The 25,003-nt window shown below is 55.7% G+C and overlaps 1 protein-coding gene across 7 annotated transcripts; it reads left to right on the top strand.

The window, feature by feature from the left end:
* Positions 1 to 24,199, top strand: LARGE2 (LARGE xylosyl- and glucuronyltransferase 2). 7 transcript variants are annotated; one of them, XM_057365215.1, is made up of 16 exons: positions 1 to 38; positions 5,519 to 5,678; positions 17,452 to 17,625; positions 17,915 to 18,171; positions 18,579 to 18,661; positions 18,951 to 19,078; positions 19,519 to 19,686; positions 19,834 to 19,938; positions 20,196 to 20,308; positions 20,415 to 20,540; positions 20,687 to 20,842; positions 20,949 to 21,112; positions 21,377 to 21,655; positions 22,003 to 22,149; positions 22,296 to 22,491; positions 22,614 to 24,199. In XM_057365215.1, exons 3-16 carry the CDS (start codon positions 17,526 to 17,528, stop codon positions 22,809 to 22,811), a joined length of 2,220 nt encoding a protein of 739 aa, XP_057221198.1. In that variant the 5' UTR covers positions 1 to 38; positions 5,519 to 5,678; positions 17,452 to 17,525; the 3' UTR covers positions 22,812 to 24,199. The 7 variants fall into 7 exon arrangements, with proteins under 7 accessions (XP_057221198.1, XP_057221222.1, XP_057221206.1 ...); XM_057365223.1 differs by lacking the exon at positions 1 to 38 and adding an exon at positions 44 to 105; XM_057365207.1 differs by lacking the exon at positions 1 to 38 and adding an exon at positions 681 to 1,407.
* The last annotated feature ends 804 nt before the right edge of the window (positions 24,200 to 25,003 follow it).

Genomic DNA, 25,003 nt, shown 5'->3' with positions numbered 1-25,003 from the left:
GGGGGTTTGAAGGAGCGGCGGCGGCGGCGGCCGAGCAGGTGAGGGCGGGCTGAGGCGGCGGCARGAGGGTGGCGGTGTCTCGAGGTGGGACGCGGTTGCCGCCGGGTGAGGAGCCGGGGTGCGGTCAGTTTWGGGGGCCCCCGGGAAGGCGACGCTCCTCGAGCGTTGCGGCGGGCGGGGGTCTGCCCACGCGTGGATCTGGTGCTCCACGGGGTGGCTGGGGGTGGTGTGTGGGGTACCCCACTATCGGGGGCTGCTCGGGGGAGCTGCCGGGGCTGGCTGCGGCACCGGTAAAAAGTTCCCGGTGGCGCTGGGGAACGAGAGCGGGCACCGGTAAAAATTCCCGGTGGCGCTGGGGAACGAGAGCGGGCGCCGGGAGCGGCGACTGCCCCTTCGCCACCCGCCGGGGAGCGGCGTGCGGCACCCCCGTCCCAGCTGGGAGTGCCAGTACTCCCGGGGCGGCTCCTATGGGCACCTGGGTCGCTGCTTGCCCGGCAGCGGGAAGCCTCGCTCTGCACCTGGCGAGGGCTCTGCGTGGGACCGGGTGAGATGTGACCCAGCGGGGAGGGACAGCCCCGCTCCGCTCGGGGCGGAACGGCTCCTGCCCGCTCGCTGGGTGCGGAGCAGGGGGAGGCGCTGTCTCGAAGGCTGAGAAAGGTCGGGGGGCCTCGGGGACGGGGGCTTTTATCCTCGCGTCCGTGCGTGACAGCGGCTGTCCCCGCCGTGGGGCCAGAACGGGGAGCAGAAGGGCGGTGGTTGGGCCGTGCAGTGGGAGCTCTCCCGGAGCCCACGCAGGACTCGCACGGTCGGTGTTTGCTGCACTAGCACGGCTGTCCCCGCTCGCAGGCGGAAGAGGCGCGGGGCCCGCCTGGCTGCAGCCTGTTGCAGAAGTGGCTCCAACCTGTGCCCGTCCCGCTCTCCCTCTCTCCGTGCCGTGCCCTGCCCCGGCTCTGCCTCCCGCTCAGCCGAGGCTCAGCGCCCCTGCCCGCAGCCGCGCCTGGTCTCGCATGCTGCCCGGGGCAAAGATCGGCGGTGCCCGTGGGCCAAGAGGCGCTTCGTGGCCTCTCGGGTGCGCACAGAGCTGGGCCGAGCCGCCCCTCCTTCCTCCTGTCCGGTTACCTCCGCACAATGGGCACAGTGTGTGCCTGCGGCTTCCTCGGCGGGAATTACAGTTGCATGGGCAGGCACTTTATCCTTCCTGATCTCTCCTTTTCCCCCCCGAGGGTTTGTTTTCCAGCAGGCTGAGTTCAAAAAGGGCACGAGATACCGCTGGCAAGCAGTCTGGCACTAAACAAACCTTTTTAGTCAGAATCACATGGATTAGACCCAACTTTCCATTCACGTGCGGTGCTACCTGCGAGCTTCTCTGAATTTCATGATGGCTGGGCTGTTAGAGTAAGTGCGAAGGTGGGTGAGATAGCAGCTTGCTGGGGTAAGTGTGCTGCTGGTGACTCTGGGGGCATATCCAGTGCAGACTGCCTGAGCTACTCTCCTTCAAGGAGAAGTTCTGGCTCTGCCAGACAGCAATCTGAGAGCTGGCTGCCTAGGAGAGTACCAAAGACACCTTGTCTTCAGCCAGCAGTGAAGCTTGATGCACAAAGTCCTTGGGCTACTCTGAACAGCACAGCTAGATTCTGTCTGTAAGTAAGAATCATTTTGGCAGATGCTTCCTCTTCACCCCTTGCCCCCAGCCTCTGTCACACCCTGTGTCACGTCCCCTTTTGTTCATCTCCTGCCTGCAGTGAGTGAGTTTGGAGGACAGTTTGAATAGCATCATGCTGCCTTTTTATGGTAAATATGCTGTGAGGGAGCACTGTAGGATGGGCAGCTTTTCAAAGCATCAGCAAGTCTATGAGACTGGGCAAGACCTTAATTGCCTTGGCTTATGGTGCCCATGGTGTGTGTGGTGGCAGGAGAGTAGGAGGTAAAAGGCTGGGTTGAGGGACTAGTTTGACTCTTGACTGTGCCCGGAATGATCTCAGAACAGCTCTCTCCTTAGTGCTTACTGTCATTCTGGTTGCTGAGGGTTTATGCTTACTGTAAATCCACTGGCTGTAACCACGACCAGATAGCTCCAATGCTCTGATGATGAGGGGTGCGGGCTTAGCACTAATGGAAGGAAAAGAAGCAAACAAAAAAAAAAGCAAACATTCTGCCAGCCCATCTGTGGGTACAGTGCTGAAGTCCAGTTTGCTTGGCTGCCAGTGTCTCATTCTTTGCTCAGATCCATGAGACCATGCTATTTCTGGGAAGCCTGACTCTGGGCACAGCACTGCCATGGGTATAAGGCAGTCCATCCTAAGTATGTCTCAAAACATCTTTTGGAGTGCTGGGGTAACTGAGGATGTTTTCTTACAGTATCTGCTGTTGGAGCTTGGGAGCAGGATGTGGGAGAAGAGACTTAGCATATTGATGCTTGGCTGTGTCTTGGGAGATGGGTAGTTGGGAAGGGAAGAGGATATTCTCCCCAACTTTGCCTTCCTGCTGACCTTCCACTGCCAGAATGGAAGTGGCTTGGCAGTATGAGGTCAGAGATGTGGATCTTTTTGGCTGTGGTTGAAAGCGAGCAGTTGTGGTGAAGAATGAGATGGCCTTTCTGGCCCTGTCTCCTTAGAGCATCCCTTCGTTCCCTTCTCAGCTCTCACACTGTGGTCTGGCAGTGTATTTTCTTTGCTTCTGGATGAGCTCAGCCAGTACTTTGGGATAGCTAGGAATAAATTATGACTTGCTCCAAATAACCTGTAGACGGAGGCATGTCCAGGAAGTATATTAGTCCCCATTACATGAACCCTGCCTAGAATGGAAGGCCTCATTCACTCATGATATCYCTCTGGAGGCAAACACCTCTCAGGGGAGCTCCAAGTCTCTGTCCAAATGGGAAACAAGGGCAATGAAGCCCACCAGGTTCTGAGCATGGCAATGCTGGTGGTGGCAGCTTGTACTGCTGATCTTGGACAGCCCTCCTGGGATTTGCAAAGGCAACAGCTGGCGGGAGAAGTTGGTGGTGTAGTACCTAAGTTCCTGAAGTGTTGCTGGTGGACCTGTTACTTGAAGTGGTAGTCTGGGGGAAGGGAACCCTAGGTCAAACAAGCTTAAGGGGCCTTTTAATGTGTGCTTTGACTTGGAGGCATTTTGTTGCTGTTCTCTGTTAGGGTGCCCCTGCCCTTCCCAGCTTAGCTCAGACTTGGCATCTCTGGAGAAAGACTCTTTTTGGCTTCCCAGGAGGAACAACACGTCTGGCAACATGTGCAGAGCCCTGCTGCGAGATACTGACTGCCTTCTGCCTCCAGATGCCTTTTCCAGAAAGGCATTTAGAGCCTTTCCATCCATTTAGAGCCACAGATTGTTACTTGGATAACTCTGTTCCCTGATTCATTGGCAATGGCAGTCTGTCCTGTAATGCTCAAATCTGCCTGTGCCAAAGGCTGAAAGGGAGAGGCCATGTCTTTTAATAACCATGTGATGCAGTTGGAAAAAACTTTTGGACATGGATTTCTCTGGTGGCCTGAGTTGATGGAAACACTCCAAGGGAGAGATACAGCTGGGCCCTAAGGGAGAGGGCACTGCAACTGCTTTTGGGTCCGTGAGGGGCAACTTAGTGGTTTCTGACCTTCCTTTCCCCCAGCATCACCCTAAGTTCTCCTGATTCCACCTGGAGAAGGCAAAAGACCTGAAGATGGGTMTTCACTGTGCTGCAGATCTTGCAGGTCCTGTGTATGGTGCTGTGTAAATAACTGCTACTGTCTGGGCTGCAGCCATATGATGTGGGCTCTGTCCTGGAGATGAGGCTCCTGCTATGTGCAAATGGGAACTCTGCTGTCCCAGTGGTGCTGGTTGTCATGCTGTGGTGCATCCCAGTGGAYGGTGTTGCTGTGTATAGCAGACACAAATCTGGGTCTCCCCACTCAATGTTAGCCCTGCTGAAGGGGCCTTGGCTTTTCCAGCTCTTTGCTATTGAAAGTACTCAGTGTTGTTGCCAGCAGCTTCTGCTTTCTGGCCCAGGTGGAGTGACTTGGCTCTTCCCTGTACCCTGTAAAGCTCCGGGTGAGGGTTGTGGGGTGTATGCCAGGAGGGTTTGGCACCCTGGTTTCATATATCCTGTTCCTACTGCTCCAGAAGGATCCATCTTTGAGTTTCCCATTAGACCTCTTTGGTCTGAGGTGGGAGCTGACTGATCAAGATGAGCAGAGTGGGTATGGTGGAGGAGGCAGATGTCTGTTTACTGACATGTGCTGTAAGGTCCACATGTGTCCCCTCTCACTGGCTGCTACCTTGCAGCCAGAATCTGAGGGAGCTTCACAAAGCACCAGTGTTGGGCCTTGTTGCTGAAGGAGAGTTTTGTTGAGCAATGCAGTGCTGTACTTCACTCTTAGAATTGCTGGATTTCACTGTTCAGGTAGCAGCTGTTGTTACTATTTTTTATTTCCAGTCCTTGATGTCGTCTCCCTTCTGTCATTTTGTGCTGTGCCAGGTTGGCCTGGGGTTTGCTGTGGCTAGAGGGGTGCAGGAATATACCACACTGCACCCTTGCTTGTTTCTCTGTTGGGCTTTCAGAATAGGTGGGACATGCTTTTGGTAGGTTTTTACCTGCTTTTAAGATCCTGCTCCTGCTGCATCTTAAAGCAATGATGTGTGGGTAGAGGGTCTTTAAAACAAAACTCCCAATTCTTCTCTGATTCCTTTGCCCCAGCATATTTGTGCGACTTTGCTTTTGTTTTGGGCTTTCTCCTGATAAGGAAATAATAATCCTTCTAGCCTCCTGGGAGAGGGGCTTATCCATTTCATCCTGCAGTTGTGGAATGCATGTGCCCAACCCTGTGGGAGTTGGAGGAAAGGGGTGCCCTGGCAAAATTCCAGCAGAGGGAGAGGATTTCCTCTGAGGAGGAGTAACATGTGCAGATTGCTCTCCTCTCTTCAGCACAAGTTGTGTGRTGTTTTTTGCCTGCTTTCTCTCTCCTCTCCATTTACCCCTTCTCTCTCCCTGTGTGTGTCTATTTGGATGCACTCTCTTAACAGCCATTATGGGGCTGCCCAGGGCATGTCATGGGGCTCAGGTTACTGGRCACGATAGTTAATCCCTTTATTGCCTCACAAGGTAGACACTTGCTGCTGCTATCATGTTTGGGAGGGGGCCAGAGAACTTGCATCCCTCCCCCAGTTCCTCATGCTGCTGAAGGATTGGTGTGAGGACTCAYATGTGTTGTGATGGAACATGGTGGCTGTCGCTTTGCCAGCAATTCTGGGGACACGTGTACAGTCCTCCTTGTGTGGGTGGGGAATGWGCTAAGGACAGTGCAGTGATCTGGGACTAGGAATGTGCAAGCATGCAGGTAGTCATTCTTCCATGGGCTGTTTGGGTAGCCCTGGGTGACACTCAGCCGTGCTTTGTGATGGGCTGGAGGATAGGGACAGGACCAAGGTGTTGGGTGCWCTTATCTGTGACTCTTGGATGTGCAGGGACCTGTCCTCAGAGCCCTCTTATGCAGTAGCTCTTCACGTGACTTCTTTTGGGTTTCAGGTGACAGCAAGCTCCAAAACTCTCAAGTACAGCTGAGATGTCTTTTCTGCCCTTCAAGCTAAGAAACCTTGGTTAGAGGGGGTCCTTACAGGCACCACCAGGCCCTGCAAACTTCTCCAGCAGTTCCTAGATACTCCTGCAACATTGGCAGCCTTCAAAGGTTAGTTATCATGTGTGTTCAGTGGACAGTTTACATGTGGTTGCTCTCTTGCTGTTTTAGTGCTTCTAAATCAGTGAATGGGATAATTGCATGGCAGTAGGGCTTGGCTCCGTGGGTATTTGGGACCTGTGGGACATTCTGGAGACAGCACTGGCACTTATAAGCTCCCATAGCCCAGTTCTCTAGAGGGAAGGACCAGATTCTCCACATGAATCATTTAAATAAAGTGTGATCCCATATCTGTGGCTATTCACCTGAGTGTGCATGTCTGGATCCTTTTCCCCAAACACTGCTATGGTCTATTGCTTGTTTCTTTTGTAGTGGGCAGTAGGTCACTGGGACCTGGACTGAGGAGCTGGAACAAGCTCTCTGGGTCAGGAAAAAGGGAAAGACCCCCTCCTGAAGGCTGGGACCTTGTGCTGGCATTGTTCTGTCCTAGCAGCTTCTCTTCCCTCTGTCCTTTACATCAARTGTTTCTTTGGGGCCACTGTTCTCAGTGGCCACCTCTCTCTCCCTGCCCCTCATTAGTGCAGGGCTTGGCATGCCAGCAGGAGGGAGCCTCAGCGTGTCTGCGTCTTGATGGGATTTGTCAAGGCTCCTTCCCTTTTCTTCCTGTTCATTGAGGTCTGAAACAAAGCAAACAGAGGAGAGGAATTCCAAAGAATAGGAGTGAGGGAAGAGAGGAACGCTGGAGTGACAGGCTGTCCCTGCACACATGCACCCCCCTGCCTTGGTCTGGTGGGGCAGAGCTGGTGGCAGAGCATTTTGGGAGGTGAGGCCATTCCTTGGCCCTTCTTTTCCCAGCTCTGGCACCAGCTGCCTTTCTCCACGTRCTGTGGGGCTCCTGTCCTCACTGCTCAGGTAGCTTCTGGAGCCTTAGGCTTGCTGCCTACTCTGCATGGCCACATGCACCTGAGCACAGCTTGAGGGAAGCAGGGCATTATTTGAACTGCTTTGTTTGTCRTGGGCTGTGGTAAAAGGTTTCCCTTTTTACCAGTGAGGAATTCTTTCCCTGCCAGGCAGATGCAAAGGAACCCGACATCCTGCTTGGGTGCCAGGGCAGTGAGGCACTGGCCCCTCYCCACCTTGGAGCCAGATAAGTGCTGGAACAAGGCCCTTTTGTGCAGACAGGTGTGTGAAGTGGAGACAAACTGTACTCTGGCACTCATGTTGTTTCCCAGGAGGCAGGAGACTCGGGAGGGGAGTCATGGCCAGCCAGACAAAGCTGCCACAGGTAAAGCTTTGTGCAGTCTGATAGATGCCCTTGCTCGCTCCTTTGTCATTCCACCACGCAGTTTCTCCTTCAGCCTGCCCTCGACCCTCCATAGATTGGATCAGGGAAGGCAATAGGATGCTCAACAGCCCCAGTATAAAGCACTTGAGGTGAAATACATCCCTGCTAGTGACACCCCCCTCCTTGCATTTAAGCCACAAAGAACAGCCTTTAAGCCACAGCCTCTTCTTTCCTTTCCTTCTTCCTCCTTGTTCTCTACCTTCTGGCAATCTTTGCACTCCATGGTTTAATTAGAGAGCAGAGTAAARTGCTTAGACTCCAAAATGTGCAGATTAAGGGGTTACTAATCCTCCTCCTCAATGGGTGCTCACATCCTGTCCAGCCTGTTATCAGGCTTCTGTTCCCTGAGTGGAAACTTGGCCAAACTTGAGACCTCTACCTTTCTTCCTGCTTGCTGTGCTGAGGAAGGGCAAGGGGTGACAGGAGAGCCGTGGGGAGAAGCAAAGTGAGCTGTGGGTGACAGAATTCTCAAAATGGTTTGTAGTCAGCACTGGCTATCTTTGCTTTTTGTGTTCTGTCTGATTTTGGTGCTCCAGGAGCAATAAAGCAGGGGTTTGGTATTTTTCTTTTGATTTTTTTTTTTCTGAGTGCCATCTTCCTGCTCTGACAAATAACTTTTCTGTCAGAGGAAGCAACTGCTTCCCYGTGTGGGTGTGCATGTGTGTTTATATGCTGGGTGATTTGGTTCAGGTCTGTRCCTTCCCTGTGCCTGCACCCCTCTCCCAATTTCCCATCAGTCTCTTATTCCCAGTGTATGCCCAAGTGAGCTGTGCTGCAGCACTGCTTAAAGAGAGTGGGAGGCTGGTGCCTGGCAGTGCTGCCTGAGGCCGGTTGTATTCTCATCTGTGGAGGCTGAGTTCTCTTTATAGGACATATGGTGTCAGTGAGAAGGGGAAGGTGGAGTATTTATGGATCCAGATGGAGGCACCAGCAGGGAAGAGGGAGTAGTGAGGATGAGTGTGGTGGGAAGAAGAAGACTGGTCCTGGAAGAACTGATGGTCACAGGATGGTCTGAGCTCTTATGCCTCTGTTCCTCTCCAGGCTGGACGCTGCACAGAGGTTGCTGTGGATTGCAGGAGACRTGAGCTTTTGTCCTGAGCCACTCATCAGCTGCTTGGTTGAGTTGAGCTGTGCTGTTTCTTCCCTGCTTTTGTCCTTTGGTGTGCGAGTTCAAGGTTTAGCTCAGCAGTGTGAGAAGCCCCAGGGATGGGAACACAAGGAGCGGCAGGAGGGGAGGATGGCTGGGAATGTTCATTAAGAGGTTTGGATGTTGGGAGTGTTCTCCTTTCCGCTGCCTGGCTTTGGGAACTGCCTCCCCTCTGGGATCCATTTCCCCTCCTTCCCCACCCCCATCTAATTTCCAGTTTGCAAGGTGCCCTATATGCCTTTTTTGCAGGTAAGTTTTGTGTCTCTTAGCCTGGACAGCAGTTTTCTCTCCACATTGTTGTCAGAGCTTCTTGGCAATATGCAAGCTTCTCTATAGCTTAGAATCACTTCAGGTCTTAGAAAATGCCCAGGGCACCATGAGTGGATGGCACTATTGCTGCTTGAGTTTTTTAGAGCCTGCCCTGAGCCATCCTGGTTTGCTATTTATAGTGCAGTTGTTCCATTCCTGTGTGGACGAGCTCTGCTTTCAGCCTCACTTGGGCACAGAGGACACTGGTGCCAGGAATAGCTCTGGACAGGGAAGATRTAGGAGTGGCTGCTTGAGCACAGCTCCCAGTTTGGGCCAGTCYCTTGTGGGAGAGGCACCAGGCTGCATCCTTGGGCTCAGCTTTTCACACAGAGGAAGTGAAGGGATTGCCTTTCTTTGTCAGTGCCTTGTGTGTGCCTGGCTGCTGGACTAGTTTGGCATTGTGGGARATGAAGTTTGGAAGAATTGCTCCAGTGAGCAATTGGACCGTGAGGGACCGTGGTGTCATGAGCTGATGGCATTAAACKGTATAGGCAGAGGATTAGGTTGGTTATTAGGAAAAACCCAGAGGGCGGGTAGACACTGGAACAGGCTCCCCAGGAAAGTGGTCACCACACCAAACCTGACAGTTCAAGAGGCTTATGGACAATGCTCTTAGGCGCTTGGTGTGATTTTTGAAGTTGTCCTGTGCTGAGTTGGGAGTTGGACTTGATGATCCTTGTGGGTCCCTTCCAACTCAGGATATTMYATGATTCTGTGCTGGGCAGTTGGCATGGGAAGCTTTGCTCCTAGCATGTCCTCCGAGCAGTGACAGTGACCTTGTGTATACTAACCTGCTGCCCCCTGGGGCAGGTGGGTCCACTGTGATMGGGTACCTGCTGTTCCTTGCACAGGACCCTCCTCTCCTCCCTCCAGGTGAGTGCTTGCTAACCCTGAGGGAGCTTGAGCTAAGGCCTGAAAGGAGCCTGGAGCACAAAGAAAGTCAGCACCCTCCTCAGCATTGCTGCTTGGGCAGAATTGCTTCAGCGCTTTGGCTCAGGATGCTCTCAGCTTGTCTGGAGAGCAGAGCTGGACAAATAATTAATTGCTTGATTTTGTGCCCAAAATGAAAAGCTGGAGGGAAAAAAAAAACTCAACACAGACAAATTTGAGAGACCCTTTATCTTTTCTTWTAAATGTAATGCAGCTCAATTACAAACAAAACGATGCGAAATGAGTCTTTTTTCCATGGAAAACAAAGCATTTTGTTCTTGTCCAAAACTTGTAGTGAAGGAGCATATAGCTCTGAGCTGTCTGGAAACTGCAGTTTTCAATCAATAACTATTCAGCTGAAAATGCTTACCCAGTTCTGCTGGTGACAATGCATGGCAGGCACCTGACAGCCTGGCTCACAGCCATGCCCCTGGCACTTCCCCAGAGGTGGATGGTGTCGTACTTCTTGTGAGCTTTTCCAGGTAGAGTGCCAATCTGGGGTTGTTGGAGTCCCTTTGTCTGCTTTTTTGCAGTAATTAACCTAATTAATTTTGCCTGAGGTGATGCAGACTCAACAAACATGTATAGTGGGTAGGTTTGGCCTGTTGTGTTGGGATATGGTCTCCCCTGTCCCACCAGGAAGTCCCTCCTGGTACAGGATGTTCAAGAGCATTTCAAGAGATCAGGGAGATTTGGGACATGGGGTTAGACCCCACCCATGGACACTGCTAACTGGAAGCTTGGGGTGTCAGTGTTGCACAGGATGAAATTTCCACCCCTTGCTTTACGGGCATGATGCCTGCTGGGTGTTCCAGCTGTGCCAATGGCATAGCTGGAGCTGGTGGAGGGCATTCTGCTGGCTGACTTGGATAAAAGCTGGAGCTCCTGGCTGCTGACCCTGCTCAGCTGTGACCCCAGGAACCACTGCAAGCCCGCAGCAGTGAAAGTGTCAGGAAATTGCAGGGGTGAACAGGTATTGATGSCCAGAGTATATCCGGAGACCAGGACACAGTGAACTTAATGGATTCAGAGCTGGCCATTAGCTGCAGCACAGACGTCAGCAAAAATGCAGATAGAAACCTAATCCCATCAGAGAGGAAGGGAGCTGGAGATCAGGCCCAGTGCTGCTCCTCTTTGAAGATGCAGCTGGGGTCCTCCTGTAGTGTAATGCTCCTGCATAGTGCACAGGTCTGGTCCCTCCTGTGCCAAGCCATATTGGCCAGGGARGCATGTGGATTAGATTTGATCCAGGACTCTGTGGCCTCTGTGTCTGTCCTCAGTTGAGCCTGTGCTTCACCAGGACCAGAAAAAAAGCTAGTCAATGTTGATATTTCACCTGCTGAGTATCCTCATAGCATCAAACAACTTGTAGTCCAGGAAGGTAAAGCTGGAGAGATTGTGTTCAACACCTACCCTGTGAGTTTCTTGAGAGTCTCAGCAGAACATTGTCAAGGTCTCATGGTTGGAGGAGGCACTGGGGTCACCTCCAGGTGCCAGGCTGGAGCAACACTGGTTACCGTACCAGGCTGTGCAGGAAATGGGCTCAAATTGGAAACCTATGACCACCATGGACATGCAGGGTGCTCCCTCACCCTGAGTCTGGCACTGTGGTCATGGGGCAAGCTGAGTGCTGGAGGAATGTGGGCTGCTCCGGAGCCATGTCCAGCTGAAGGGCTGGACAACCTTTGGGTGAAGGCCTTCCTGCTGGCAGGCAATGATTTGGCCCTCAGAAGTGATATTCTAGCCTGGAGTGAGACCCAGCTGGCATGTCTGGGTGGGTGTCCCAAGGGTGTGTCCAGTGAGCTGCAGCTTAGCTAACACACAAGCCTTCAGGGTCTATCCTGCTCTTTTCCTACTGCAGTGAGAGACAAATGCAGCACATGTGGAGGAATGCAAGCCAGCATCCTGCTCTTTTCTGCCCCAGTAYCTCCACAGATGTGACTGAGGGCTGTTGTCAGCTGGAACCTTCCAGYTTCTTCTTGGGCTTAAGAGGAGTGAGGGCATTTGGGAACTGTGCTGCTGTCTGGGTGGCCCCCTTTACTTTGCCTGAGAGYTGTAGCAAAATGCAGCTGCCCAGCTTGTAAGCACTGCTTAAGCCTCCTACGCCACAGTTGCACACTCTGCTGTGGCACTGGTTTCTCCACATGTGCCCTGCATGCCCTCTGTGGCTGGGGCTCTGCCGGGCAGCTGAACCCAGTGCCTGGCTGCGAGCAGAGACTGACTGCAAAAGCAGACTGTGTCTAGCAGGGCCTTGTGATCAGAGTCCCTGCCAAGAGGAGTTGCTCCCCTGTTACATTCCTGGGTTTCAGACATGGAGAGGTAAGCAGCRAGGCATTCCTGTGTCAGACCCAGCCTGAGCTTGCCTGTTTCCTCTGAAAACAAGGAAACAGTCAGTGACACAAGTCCTGCTTGAAGTGTGGAGCTTCAATGCCGTTCAGAGACTTTTAGCTCCTGTTCCCCAAGTGCTATGGTTCTGCCAGAGAAGGAGAAGATGACTTTTCAGTGGGACTTTGCAGAATAAAAAAATTAACTGAGAGCGGCAGAATTGTGTGTGCGATAGTCTTACGAGCCAGAGGATAATTTTATGTATGAGAATGAGCTGTAACTGAGGCACAGCTGTTGTCCCTGTCTCCTGTTGTCCCARGAGAATAATTTCTGGGGTTTTCTCAGCAGCTTGGTGGGGTTTGGGGGCAGTGGGGAGATGAGGATGCTTCCTTCTTTTACATCATGTGTTGGTATGCAATTCTGTGGGTGCTGCTTGATCCCGCCTCTAGGACATGGTGGCTGTTTTGCCACAGGTTGCTCTTTCCAGGGAAATAAGAAAATGAAACTCTCACTAAAGGTTTGCTTATCATAAGACTGGGGAGGGAGGGACGGCATGGTAATCCGGAGCATGGGGTTTTAATCCTGCTCTCCTGGCCAAATTCCATTACGCCTCTGTAAATTCCTGCAGCTATCCTGCTCTGCACTGCCTGTGTGGTATCTGCTGGCTGGCACAGCCCCCCTCAAGTGGTAGCATTTCAGCATGGGGAGCAGGATGTGACCCTGAATCATAAGGCACTTCATAAGATGGGTGCTGCAGTACATGCTTTAAGGTGATCTRCTGAATGAGGAACCAACCTGTCCCTTCCCATCTCTTCATAAGAGCAAAAGTGATTGTCCCCAGTTGCCTCTCTTCAAAGACTTGTRACTTGCTAGTCTGGCTGTGCAGCTCTTGTTGTAGCTTTCAGGCCCTTTCTCACCTTCTGCAAACCTGGGAAGCTGTTGTGTTGGGCTTCTACCGAGGCAGTCTAAGCAGGTCAACTAAATTGTCACTATTCCAGAAATGAGACTTGAGAGAGGAATTTGAAATTTTTGTCACCTACAGCTAGGTAAGACAACAGGCAGGAGAGCTCCGTGAAATCTCTTCTAGCTGCCTTGCAGCTTTTTACTGGCAACAGCCAGGCTACCTCTTCCCCTCTAATACCTGATGGAGAGGCAGTAGAGGGGCCAGCAAGCCTGATGCTGTCCCTGTGCCCCTTCAGGCCTCTGGCTTGGGACCCACAGGTGGTGTAGTTGTGCCTCAACATCCCTGTGCAGGTGCACATTAGCTTTAGGAGAGACAACAGGCTAAGACACCCACCYTGCCATGGGCCTTGCTGCCAGCTGTGGTGTTGTGAGAAAACAGAGCTGCTCCCCTCTGCGCTTACAGGGCTGGAGGATTGGTTAGTGTGATGGCAAAATTTCCACTGCCAGCTCTCCCTAAACATTAACTGCTCACCTGATTATTACTGAGCCGTAGAGAGCGAAGGCCATTCAGGCTGAGCAATGTGGCCTACAAAAAAAAAGGGGATCCTCCTCCTACAAAAGGAGTGGATCTTGGAGAAGTGGGGTTCCAGCACATGGGTAGCTCTCAGGCATAGCCTGGGGCAAGCAAAGTGGGTGCACTTTCCCAGGAAGGAAGGCTGTGTGAGCATGGAGGGGTGGCTGGCAGGCAGCCAGCTTTGGGCTGCTGCCCACGCCTCAGAGGTTGGTGTGAGCATGCAGTGGTGTTTGTGCAGCTGCCCAGCTCTGCTGGCATGACATTCCCTGTCCCCTGGCCATTGCACTGTTGTCACTGGAGACAGGGGACAGGGAATGTGCAGGGTGCACTCCCAGCCATGAGACAAGATCTGGGTCCTGCCTGCCCCTTCCCTGGTATCTGCTGTCAGCTTCTTCTAGCGAGAGAGGGGACACAGGTGCCTTTTTCTGTCCCATTGGCTGTGTCCCCTGATCCCTGCTGAAGCAGAAGCTGCCTGCTCCTGGGAAGAATGTGGGGGAGGGAGGATAACCTGCTGTGAACAGCACTTCTGCCCCGCACCCGCACTGGGGTTGGAAGCTGGCAGTATTGGGAAACCTCTCGTCTTACTGCTGGCTGCGCTTGTCTGGTGAGCAAGGAGACTGAGGAGGGAGGGCAGAGAGGCCCGGTGCCATGACTGCAGGGATGGGTAGAGTCGGGAGGCTTGTGTTCTATGRCTGCTGCTAGCCAGTGTGCCCCTTGCCAAGGAGCTGCTTCCAGCCTTGCCCTCTGCTTGCTGTGCCTTTAAAGTTTCACAGGGGAGAGGCTGTGTAGCTGCCTTTTGGCTTGCCATCTTCCCTCCACCCCCACGAACATCCTACAAATGCCCCTGCCGTGCCTGTGTTCCCCRGCAGCCTACCTGTTCCTGCCCTGGCTGGGTCGCAATGGACTGGCTCTGGTGCTGGGAGCAAGCAAGGTATGGTGGCCAGGAAGAGCGTGTGGACAGGCTGTGGAGGTCACCTGGAGCAGGAGCGGTTTCCTCTCCCGAAGCAGTGCTGCTGGCAGCGGGCTGCAGGAGGTCTGGACCGCTCCCAAAGCATGGGTAAGCCCTGCCTGGCTACTGCCTCAGCTGGAGCACATGATGGATACCTCGGGGCAGGGGCGGGACGGTGTCGGGGGCTGAGCATGTGCCCGGGGCGGCTGAGGGAGCGAAGGGAAGAGTGCGTGCCCCGGGGAGCCGCTGGCTCAGAGGAGCAGCAGGGCAATCCGGGCGTTTCTTCCTGCCGGGGCACGGCTGGGCTGGGCAGAAGGGCGCTGCTGAGGAGCCGCTGCCTGTTGTGCCAGGGGCTCTGCAAGGGCAAGCAGGAGCTGCCCGAGCGGGAGGTAAGCGTGCCCCCCGGGGCCGGGATGCGGCTGCTGCCCGGGCGCAGGCCCGGCCTGCCCCTGCTCCTGCCCCTGCAGGTGCTGCTGTGGCTGCGCGGGCAGGCTGGGGCCCGCTGCGCCTGGCCCGGGGCTCTGGGGCGGGGGAATTTACATCGCATCGGGCGTGCTGTGCAGGCRGTCTGCATCCCAGCCCCTCTGCCTGCTGCCGCTCCTGCCTCCTCCCGCCACACTCGGCCTCCTCCAGGCGCCCGCGGCGCTGGACACCCCCGGCAGAGGCTTCTCCTTCTGCTCCAGCCCYGGGCCGGAGCTGCCGCCTTTCCTCAGCCCCGGGGGCAGCTGCAGGTAGAGCCTCTCTGCATAGTTAGCATTCCCAGCCTCGGCCTCCTGCTCCTCCTTCCACCATCCTGCTCACTCCTGGTGCGCTGGGCAGGTCTGGTTGAACACTGCACCCTTTAAAGGAGCTCTGCTCTTCTCGGCCAGAGCAAGGATGAGACAGCAGGGGGACAGCTCTTTCCCTTTCAAAACTGCAGTGGGGCTTGCAGTCTGCCCACATGAGGGGCAAGTGCTCTGAGAGCGCCAATAGCTCTTCTCTCTGGGTAGCAGCAAGGTTTTCATCCCACTGTCATTATACTTGCATCCCAGGTTGGGCATGCAGCCCCTCTYTGCCAGTCATGAGGAGAACTGGTGGACTCTGCCACCATCCTGAGGCCCGCAAAGATCCYTCCATGAGGACAAAGCCTTCTGCACCTTTGGTAAAGAGGAGGCAGGTGCTAGGCCAGGGGTAGATAATCCTGATGCTTCCTTTTTCTCTGTAAAGGAAGGATATTGAGGCCTGGGAGTGGGAAGAGAGCTGGAAGGAGGATGGATTCCTCCCAATTTACTTTGGGCAATTCTGTGCCCCTGGCGCTGGGGGCTCTTGAGTAGAAAGCGAATTTAATCTCTTGTTTTGTTTGTTCTTTCTTCCTCTGAAAGGGGGGCCGGCGGGGTGTGCGGGGGGGGAGCTTGGGTTTGAGAGCAGGGAGGAGGGGGAAAGTGTCAGATCTAGAAGGGAGGAGTAAAGGGAGGACAGGGAACGGCAGCCCCGGGAGGGAGCAGCAGCAGTGGGCTGCCAGCCGGCTTGGGAGGCGCCGGCGAAGGAGGAGGCGAGGGGAGAGGCAGGTAAGGAAATCGGTGCCTGGGGGGAAGGCAGGCAGCCAGGTGAGGAGCAGGATAGGGGGTGGCAGGAGGGGTGGGGGTGCTTTGAGGTGGAGGATGGATACAGTCCTTGGAGAGGTTTTGGAGACTGCCTTGCTGCTGGTCCCATCCTGTCCCCCAAAATTGCCGTGCCAGTAGTGTGTTCACTTGCAGGCTGGGGACAGAGTACCATTCCTGCACTGAGGGTCCATGGGGGCAAGTGGGAGCAGYGGCTGCTGCTGTGTGCCACCTTCTCTCTCCTTCATTTTGCTGAAGTTGCTTCCCTGCCCCTCTACACCTTCAGCTTCCCCAAATGCTGGGTGCTGGCTGACCTTGACCTTTCCTCACCATGTCCCCCTGCCCTTCCCCCCGCTCTGGCCTTGCCTGGCCAGTTCTCCAACATTCARTTGTGTGGAGCTCTCCATGTGGGATGGGAGACAGGCTGGCAGCTGCATGTGGAGACCTTGTCACATCAGCATGGCCTATGGTTGTGGCAAAGAGAAAAAGTGCCTGGCCTGGTGTGCTCCGTGTGTCAGCTCCCCCTCCCCTGCCCTGCCTGTGCTTGGCTGCTCTATAGGGCGCAAAAGGAGGTCAAGGCCAGGCCTGGCTTGCAAGGCAGGACACCTTCTCTGCCAGGAAAAGGGGTGCAGCTCTCAGGGGCCGTGCCTACTGCCACGGGATSTCAGCTGCATCTGCAATGGGCTGGCCATTCCCCAGCCCCTGTAGAGCCCGGGTATCCCTCGCTGAGGCTGGATGGAACCATCCATCTGTGATTCCTCTGGCGGGCGGGAGCTTGCACTGGCCCCAGGGGCCGCGGGAGGGTCGGGGGCGGGAGTGTGTGCTCTCCCAGGCTCCAGCCCCCGCGGCCCCATGGGCATCTGCACATCAATGGGCTCCAGGGGGTGTGTGCAGGGGGAGCAGACCCTAATCCGGCCCATTCATTCCCACGGCAGCTTTTGTTGAGCCTCCAGATGTTGCTGCCGAGGGCGCAGAGCCGCGGGCAGAGGTGCAGAACGAGGGCAGGCTGCAGCGAGGGGGGGCAGGCGTCTGCTTCCCCACGGGGTCTCTGCCTGGGTTCCCCGCCCTGGGCACSGGGCTCCGCGGGGTCCCGGGCGGGGAACGCAGCTCTGCCCATCCAGCGAGTGTCCCGCCGGCGGCGGACGAATGAAAGCGGTGTAACATGCTGGCAGAGCCGCCGCGGGGTGAGGAGAATGCCTCGGCCGCCCCGTGCCCCAGTGGGCCCGGGGAGCGACTTTCACCGAAGTGTTTCGGGATTTCCCATCGAAGTGGGCGGGCGGCGGCGTTTGGGTGCGGGAGTTTCCTGAGCCCCCCGGCCCTTCGTGGGCTTCGTTCCAGCCGAGGCGGCGGGGCAGGGACCGGGCTCCTCCCACGGGCAGGCTCCATGACCCGCCTGGAGCTCACCGCCCGGCTCGGGAGGGCCTCTTAGCATTACCGCTCTCCTCTGTGAGCCCTTGGTCTGTGCGATGGCAGGGAGCAAGGCGCAGAGCTGGGCTAAAATCTGGAGACCTCCTTCCTGCCCCCATTCCCCTCCATGAGGTCCCTCTGCAGCCCTGTCAGGATGGTGGGACAAATCTGGGGGGTGGGCAAATGTTCCACCATGGGGAGGAGTTTCCTGTCTGGAGGGGAAATGGGCATCTGTTTTGCTGCTTCACTTGCCCAGATACTGTCCTGGAGAAGAGCAGATGATGATGTTCTGCTTGGGGATGTCAACACACCTGGGTGTGGGCTACTGGTGACACTTTTCTCCTGTCCTTCACAGGCTCTAGGATGCCAGGGCCAGCTGGACTCGGGCTGCCCACCTGATCCTCATTGCCCCTGTCCTGCCAGCACATCATGTTGCGCTCCTGGCGCATGAAGCTGAAGCTGCTGCTCGCCACAGTGACCCTGGCCATTCTCYTCTCCTGGCTCTACCTCTTTGTGGGCAGCCTCGAATGTGAGTGAGTCCTTCTCTTCCTCCTCAGATCAAGGGACAGTTCTCAACAGAGTACAGACAGTGGGGGATTAGACCTTGGGGTGGTTGTCTGGCCATGCCAGTCACTGTAGGTGTATCTGACTTGAGAACATCTCCAGGGATAACTCGGAAGATCGGGAGCAGAGCGGGGATGTTGGCTGGGCACTTGTGAGGTGTGCCAGCATCTCTCAGTTGGGGCTCTGCCCCACCATCCACACCTGGGCTCTCCTGGCCTTGCCATGCCCTTTGCATGCCCCTATCTCTTCCGCAGATGGCCGCTTCCTCCTGCTGCCGCCGTGTCTGGGCGAGCAGCCGAGCCGGGATGTGGAGCGGGAGGCGCTGGCCTCACGGGTGCGCAGGGTGGAGGAGGAGAACCAGCAGCTGCGGCTGCAGCTCGGCCAGGCACAGGCGGAGGGCAGCGATGGCAGCCCGCAGTGGGGAGCTTCTGCTGAGGACAGAGACGCCCCCAGGGGCGAGAGGAGCAACCGCACRGCCTGCCCCAAGCAGCGGACAGTGCACAAGTGTGAGGTGGGTGACAGCACTGGCACAGTGGCATTGTGGATAGGGAATGTCGGATGGGAGGCTGGGACCCGGTGGAGCATGGATGTATGCGCAGCTCACCTGGCACTGCTCTCGCTTATACTCTTACCATGCTGGGGCCTCATTCTGGCTCTCCATGATGCTCAGTGGACTGCAGTCAGTSGGTGAGGGTGTCTTCCTTCTCCAGAGAAGGACACCAGACAGGAGGAGTGGCAGAAGACTTCTGGTCCCCGCTTCTGAGCTAGCGAATTCCCACCTCTGTCTGGGGCTCCTTCTGCATGGGAAAGGTTGGGTTTTAAGAGTCTTTTCCTGTAGCGTGGTCCCAGGGAGGAGCTGACAGCCCCTGCAAGGAGGAGGTGTCCAGTCTCAAAAAGGCACCATTTGTCTTTGGGCAGCTCCTGCACGTTGCGATTGTGTGTGCTGGGCACAATGCGAGCCGGGACGTGGTCACCCTGGTGAAATCCATCCTCTTCCACAGGTAATGGGGAGGTGTTGTGCCAGAGGCCAGCTGGTTGGGGTTCCCAGATGAGCTGCTGCAGGCTGCAGCCAGGCAGCGCTGCAGAAAAGGGGCTCTAGGACCTCTCTCTACCTCTTGTACCACTCCTTTCAAGGGATAGAGGGGAATTTGTTTCCCCARTAGGATTGAATTTTTTTTCCATTTGCCCCTTCAGCTGATGTCTGTCCCCTGGCAGGGATGGGAGGGATGAGTGACCACATCCTCTTCATTCTGCTGTGATGATGAGTGTTGCTATGTTTGTCCTTGGCAGGAAAAACCCCCTCCACTTCCACTTCATCACGGACTCGGTGGCCCACCAGATCCTCCAGACGCTCTTCCAGTCCTGGATGGTGCCTTCTGTCCATGTCAGCTTCTACAACGCCGATGACTTGAAGGCAGGTGCTTGCCCTTCCTTTGCCCTGTCCCAAACCAATSCTCAGAGGGTCGAGGGGAGCAGCAGAGAGGGACAAATGGATGGGGGGTGATTAACTTTTTCTTGCTGGTCCCTGGCTCACTCCCTCATCTTTCTGGTCTTGTTGCTGGTGCTGCTGAGAGGGGGGCACAAGGCTGGTGCTGCAGGGGTGGGGAGGCCCTGTGGTAGARCTGGAGGGGTAACACTGCATCTGTGGCAGAGCTGAATGCTCCAATGAGACATTGGGGCCCACCTGGGGGTTCTGGTGACTGAAGGAAACTCTCCAGGCTCAGCTGGCTCCACAGCTCTGCTTGCCCTCTGTTGCTGGCCTTCTCTGCCTGTGGTGCTGGACACACACAGGTGTCCTGCCTGGGCAGGGGAAGGGCATGGCCGTGCCCAGCCCTGAGGTGCGTTGCCTTGCAGCCAGAGGTGTCGTGGATCCCCAACAAGCACTACTCCGGCATCTATGGGCTGATGAAGCTGACACTTACCAAGGCACTGCCCTCCAACCTCTCCAAGGTCATTGTCTTGGACACGGACATCACCTTTGCCACTGACATTGCTGAGCTCTGGGCTGTCTTCGGGAAGTTTTCTGGTGAGGATGAGGTGTCCCTGGGACCCTGGCAGGGCCTTGAGTGCCAGGCTCAATGTCTGCCTGGCACAACTCCAGCTCAGTGGGTTTGCTTGGGCCCTTTGAACCAACAGCAAGATGAGCTCTGTCCATGTCCCTCTCTTTCCTCAGAAAAGCAGGTGATTGGGCTGGTGGAGAACCAAAGTGACTGGTATTTGGGCAACCTGTGGAAAAACCACAAACCATGGCCAGCCCTGGGACGTGGCTTCAACACGGGTGAGTGTGGGCTGCCAGGGTGGGGGTGCCACATTATGGCACATCCAGCTGAGGTAGCACTTGGCACAGGGAGATGGGGAGAGACTGAGGTAAAGTAGGCAAGTCATGGGCACGAGAGGACTGCTACAACATCTTGGGATTGTGTGGTGGGCACAGAGAAGTGGCATGTCCCAGGGRCCGAAGGCACACAGGCAGCTGTGCTCCATAGTGGCTGGGTGCTCTCCTGGTGACCCAGTGCCCTCTCCYCTGGCACACAGGGGTGATCCTGCTCCTGCTGGACCGCCTACGGCGCCTGGGCTGGGAGCAGATGTGGCGGCTGACAGCRGAGCGGGAGCTCATGAGCATGCTCTCCACCTCACTGGCTGATCAGGTAACTGTCCCTCYTCTGAGGCCGTCAGTCCTTCTGCATTCCCATGGCACTGCTGGTGCAGGGGATCTTCCTTGTCCACCTGTGTGCTCAATGTTCTCTCTCCCAGGATATCTTTAACGCGGTGATCAAACAGGATCCATCCCTGGTGTACCGGCTTCCCTGCTTCTGGAACGTGCAGCTGTCAGATCACACCCGCTCAGAGCAGTGCTACACTGAGCTCTCAGATCTAAAGGTGAGTGGGGTTACTGCCTTTAAGACTGGGGAGGGCCTGAAGGACAGTGCACACAGTGGAGGTCCAGGGGAGTCAGCTTCGGGTCTGAGAGCTTGCGGAACCTGGCACTGCTGACTTCCCTTCCATGGGGTGACACTACTGCCCAGGTGATCCACTGGAACTCGCCCAAGAAGCTGCGGGTGAAAAACAAGCATGTGGAGTTCTTCCGTAACCTCTACCTGACCTTCTTGGAGTATGACGGGAACCTGCTGCGCAGGGAACTTTTTGGCTGTGCCAGTCTTCCCAGCCCCCCCAGGGACCAGGTGAGKCTGACTGGCTCTGCCTTCAGCCCCAGAACATGGGGTGGGCGGAGATCTCACATAGCCTCCTCTGGAGCTCCCACTCACCCTCATCTTCATGGTGTTGCAGTTACAGCAGGCGCTGGAAGAGTTGGATGAAGACGATCCCTGCTATGACTTCCGCCAGCAGCACCTCATGCAGCACCGCATCCACCTGTTTTTCCTGCAGTACGAGTTCCTGGCCCTCCCCGACCCCACCGATGTCACCCTCGTGGCCCAGCTCTCCATGGACAGGTACTKGCTAGTAGGACTGGTGGGAGGTTGGAGCCCACCTTCCTCCTCTGGGCAGGCTCCACAACTTTGAGCTACCCGGGAGTCTCATTTYGTCATTCTCACACCAGCATTTGGTGGTGAGGAACAACACCCCAAGCTGGGAGCATCAGTTCTTGCTCTCTCCTGAAGTGGGCTCGACTGGCTGCTTGCACCCAGCTCTCTGGAGGTGCCCGTTCTGGGTTTGGCTCAGGGTCTGCTGCTCAGGCCGTGCCCTCTGCTTCCCAGGTTACARATGCTGGAGGCCATCTGCAAGCACTGGGCAGGGCCCATCAGCCTGGCGCTGTACATGTCGGACGCCGAGGCGCAGCAATTCCTGCGCTATGCCCAGGCCTCGGAGGTGCTGAGCGCGCGCCGCAACGTCGCCTACCACATTGTGTACAAGGAGGGGCAGTTCTACCCCATCAACCTCCTGCGCAACGTGGCCTTGGCCAACACGCAGACGCCGTACGTCTTTCTGACGGACATCGACTTCCTGCCTATGTATGGCCTCTATGATTACCTCAGGTAAGACTTTCTCCAGCCAGCTCTTGCTTGACCTGCTGGGCTCCCCATGCACCAGAGTTTGCAGGAAATGCCCTGGGCAGTGGCTCCCAATGTGCAGAAACTGTTTCTTTTGTGTTCAGCCTTGGGATCCTGCCCTTGCTTTTGTCAGACAGCAGCAGATAAGGAAGGGGCTGTGGCTGTGAGGGTTGCCCTGTTCCTCCCATCCCTGTACCTGCATGGTGCCACTGTAAATTGTCAGAAGCCATTAATACCCTTCTGGAGTGGAAGGAAGGCTGGAGGGGCTGAAGAAGGACGCTGTGGCTGTGCCTCACAGTCAGGGAGACCTCACACCCTTCCTACTACCACAGGAACTCCATCCAACAGCTGGAGCTGCCCCAGAGGAAGGCGGCTCTCATCGTGCCGGCATTTGAGACCCTGCACTACCGTCTGACCTTTCCCAAATCCAAAGCAGAGCTGCTCTCCATGCTGGACATGGGCTCCCTCTACACCTTCAGGTAGGGACTGGAGCTGTCCCACCATCCAAGCAGAAGCCAGTTGTGTACCCTTGTGCCTTGGGGCTGTGCACCCCATCTCAGAGCGGGGTAGCAGACCCCCTGCATCCTCTACTGTCACAGTCTCTCATTTCCTTCTCTCCCCATAGGTACCACGTGTGGCCAAAAGGCCACGCCCCAACGGACTACGCCAAATGGCGGACAGCCACTGTGCCCTACCGYGTGGCGTGGCAGCCAGACTTCGAGCCTTACGTTGTAGTGAGGCGAGACTGCCCCAAGTAYGACCAGAGGTTCGTGGGCTTCGGCTGGAACAAAGTCTCCCACATCATGGAGCTGGACGCGCAGGTGGGTGAGGGGCTGCTCCTGGCACCACGGAGGCACTGGGGGTTGGGGACTTGTGGCTGGGCAGTGACATGTTGGTGCCACCGAGCCAATGTTGATGGTAAGGGCTGCTGCTCTGTCCYCAGGAGTACGAGCTGCTGGTCCTGCCCAATGCCTTCATGATCCACATGCCCCATGCCCCCAGCTTCGACATCTCTAAGTTTCGCCTGAGCGCAGGGTACCGGGGCTGCCTCCAGACGCTGCGGGAGGAGTTCCACCAGGACCTGTCCCGGCGATACGGGGCTGCTGCACTCAAATACCTCACTGCCGAGAGAAGCCTGTGACACCTGGGGACAGTGGGTGWGGGGTACAAGCAGCACACTGGAGAAGGGAGGGCACAGGGCCTCCCTCCTGCCCCTGCCCACCGCCACAGCCCGGCCCGAGGGAACCGAATCTGCAGTACAGCCTCTCCAGCTCACCAAAGGGATGCCTGTAGATAACATGGAAGATATCAGCTGCAAGARCAGGCAGTGCCTGCAGGTCAAGCTGCTGTGGCCTTCCTGTGGTACAGGAGAACCCCCCCATGCCAGGGGCCAGGGGTGGAGTCTTCTCCCTAACCTCTTTCAGTGGATGTGGATTCCTGGTCTTCACTAGCCCACCTCACCTAGAGGCCTGGATCCTCCAGAGACATGGGAGCTGTACCTTACTCTGTTCTGCCTCTGCTCAATGGTCCCAGGTCCCAGTCCTCCACCCACCACTCCAGGGCTTTGATGAGCTGGAGATGAGGTTGTAGGGCAGCATCCCTTTACATCCTTTGTGGAGTAACCTCAGAAGAAGCCTTCTGGCATTCTGGGTGGAATGGCCAGGGAGTACTGGGAGGAGTTGGAGCCTTGTTTCAATCCCAGATCGAGGCTGGCTGGTTAGTGGGGGGAAATRTTATTATTCCCCATCTGTCTGGATGCAGTCTCCAGKGGAGCTGGCCCTGTACWWGTGGTGTGGGAGTCTCCCAGAGTAGGATGGGCTGTCTGCTGTCCMCAGCAGTGAGCTCCCAGGATGGAGCTGCACCTCCCAGCTGGGAGCAGCCATGCCGATGACAGACCCTGTCCTGTGCTGGCATTGCCCCGCAGGGTAGGGCAGGGCTGCCAACCCTCCCTGTGGGCAAAACAGCAGCTTTGTGGGCCAGCACATGCTGGGAGAAGTGCCTGGAAGGGACCACCCTGCTCCTCCCCAGCTCTTGGCAGCACAGTCCACATTGCTATCACCAATCAGGGATGTGACTGACATGGGACAAGACCACAGCTGAGCACTGTGGCAGGAGCCCCATGCTGGGAGCAGCTTGACTGGACACTGTTCTACTGCTATCACACACTGGAGCACAGAGGATGCGTTGCTTTCCTCACAYTATTTAAATTATTTAATACTTTTCTCATGAGAATTCAGTAATTAGGGTGTCTGGGTTTTTTTGTTTTAATCTTTTCTTCTTCCCAGATGATTTTGCTGGTGGCCCTGGAGGCTCTCCAGGCCAGTTGCTGCTGCAGTCTCCACTGTTCTCTTCTTAGCTTTGCTCTGGGCTGCAAGACCCAGCTCTGTGCAGGGTGAGGATTTCCGTCCATGGTGGGAGAGGCTAAGAGGAACCATAGAAAACGCGGGGTATGGAAAGGGCACAAGCGCCTCTTGCTTATTCTCTGTTTTTAATTTAATTTTTAAATTAAAGCTTTTTTATTCTTTTTCACATTCTTGTTAGAACTGCCTGGTTGTTWTTTTTTTTTTTCTGCTGTGAGCCTGCATGTGTCACCTGGAGGGAAGGCAGCAGCAGGAGAGCAGTGGAGGAGTAGCCTGAGCCTTGGCTGGGGAGAAGCATCACTGGGCTTGCTCTGCCTGGTGCCTTTGGAACCCTTTCCTGTTGGTTAGGCACAGTGGGAAGGTTGGGGAACAGTGAGCAGTAGTGGGGTTTCATGTGCGGGTGCTGCAGCTCGGCCCGACCAACCATGGCTTTATAAGACTTGGGGAAAAAAAACTGGCTTTTGGGTCTCAGGAGCCACCAGCCTCACATCTGCGGGGAGGAGGATGAGGATGGTTTGCCAGGAGCAAGTGCTGAGGCTTTATTTGGGAAAGGGCTGGGAAGATAYTGCTCATCGCTGTGAAGCCAAGCACAGCTCCACCCCACCATTCTCTAGCAGGCAGCTTTTGTTTAATACAGCCTAAGTTCACTGGTACCGCACTGCTGCAGTGCTAAGCAGGATCAGAGAGTTAGATCAGATCTAGACACTGCTAGAGACGTGGTGGAGTAGTGCTGGGATGGAGCAGGCCTCTTCCAGATGATTCTTTGGTAGCTAGAAGGCAATAGAAATGCTGGCTCTGCAGTTGTTTTGGAAGGTGTGCTGGTATGCCTGGAGCAGGAGGGCTGTACACCATCATTTTCAGATAATCCTTCCCAGCCTAGACAGGCCTTAGCCCAAAATGTGCCTGTGAGGGTGAAGGTACCTGTAAATAAACCCAGCGTGGATTGCTCTCCATGTGCCCTCTGCCGGGCAGT

This window comes from Malurus melanocephalus, unplaced genomic scaffold, assembly GCF_030028575.1.
Source record: "Malurus melanocephalus ecotype Western Australia unplaced genomic scaffold, MMel_1.1 scaffold_2, whole genome shotgun sequence".
Classification (NCBI taxonomy): Eukaryota; Metazoa; Chordata; class Aves; order Passeriformes; family Maluridae; genus Malurus; species Malurus melanocephalus.
Note: the sequence above shows the minus strand (reverse complement) of the source record. Positions and strands in the feature narration are given on the sequence as shown.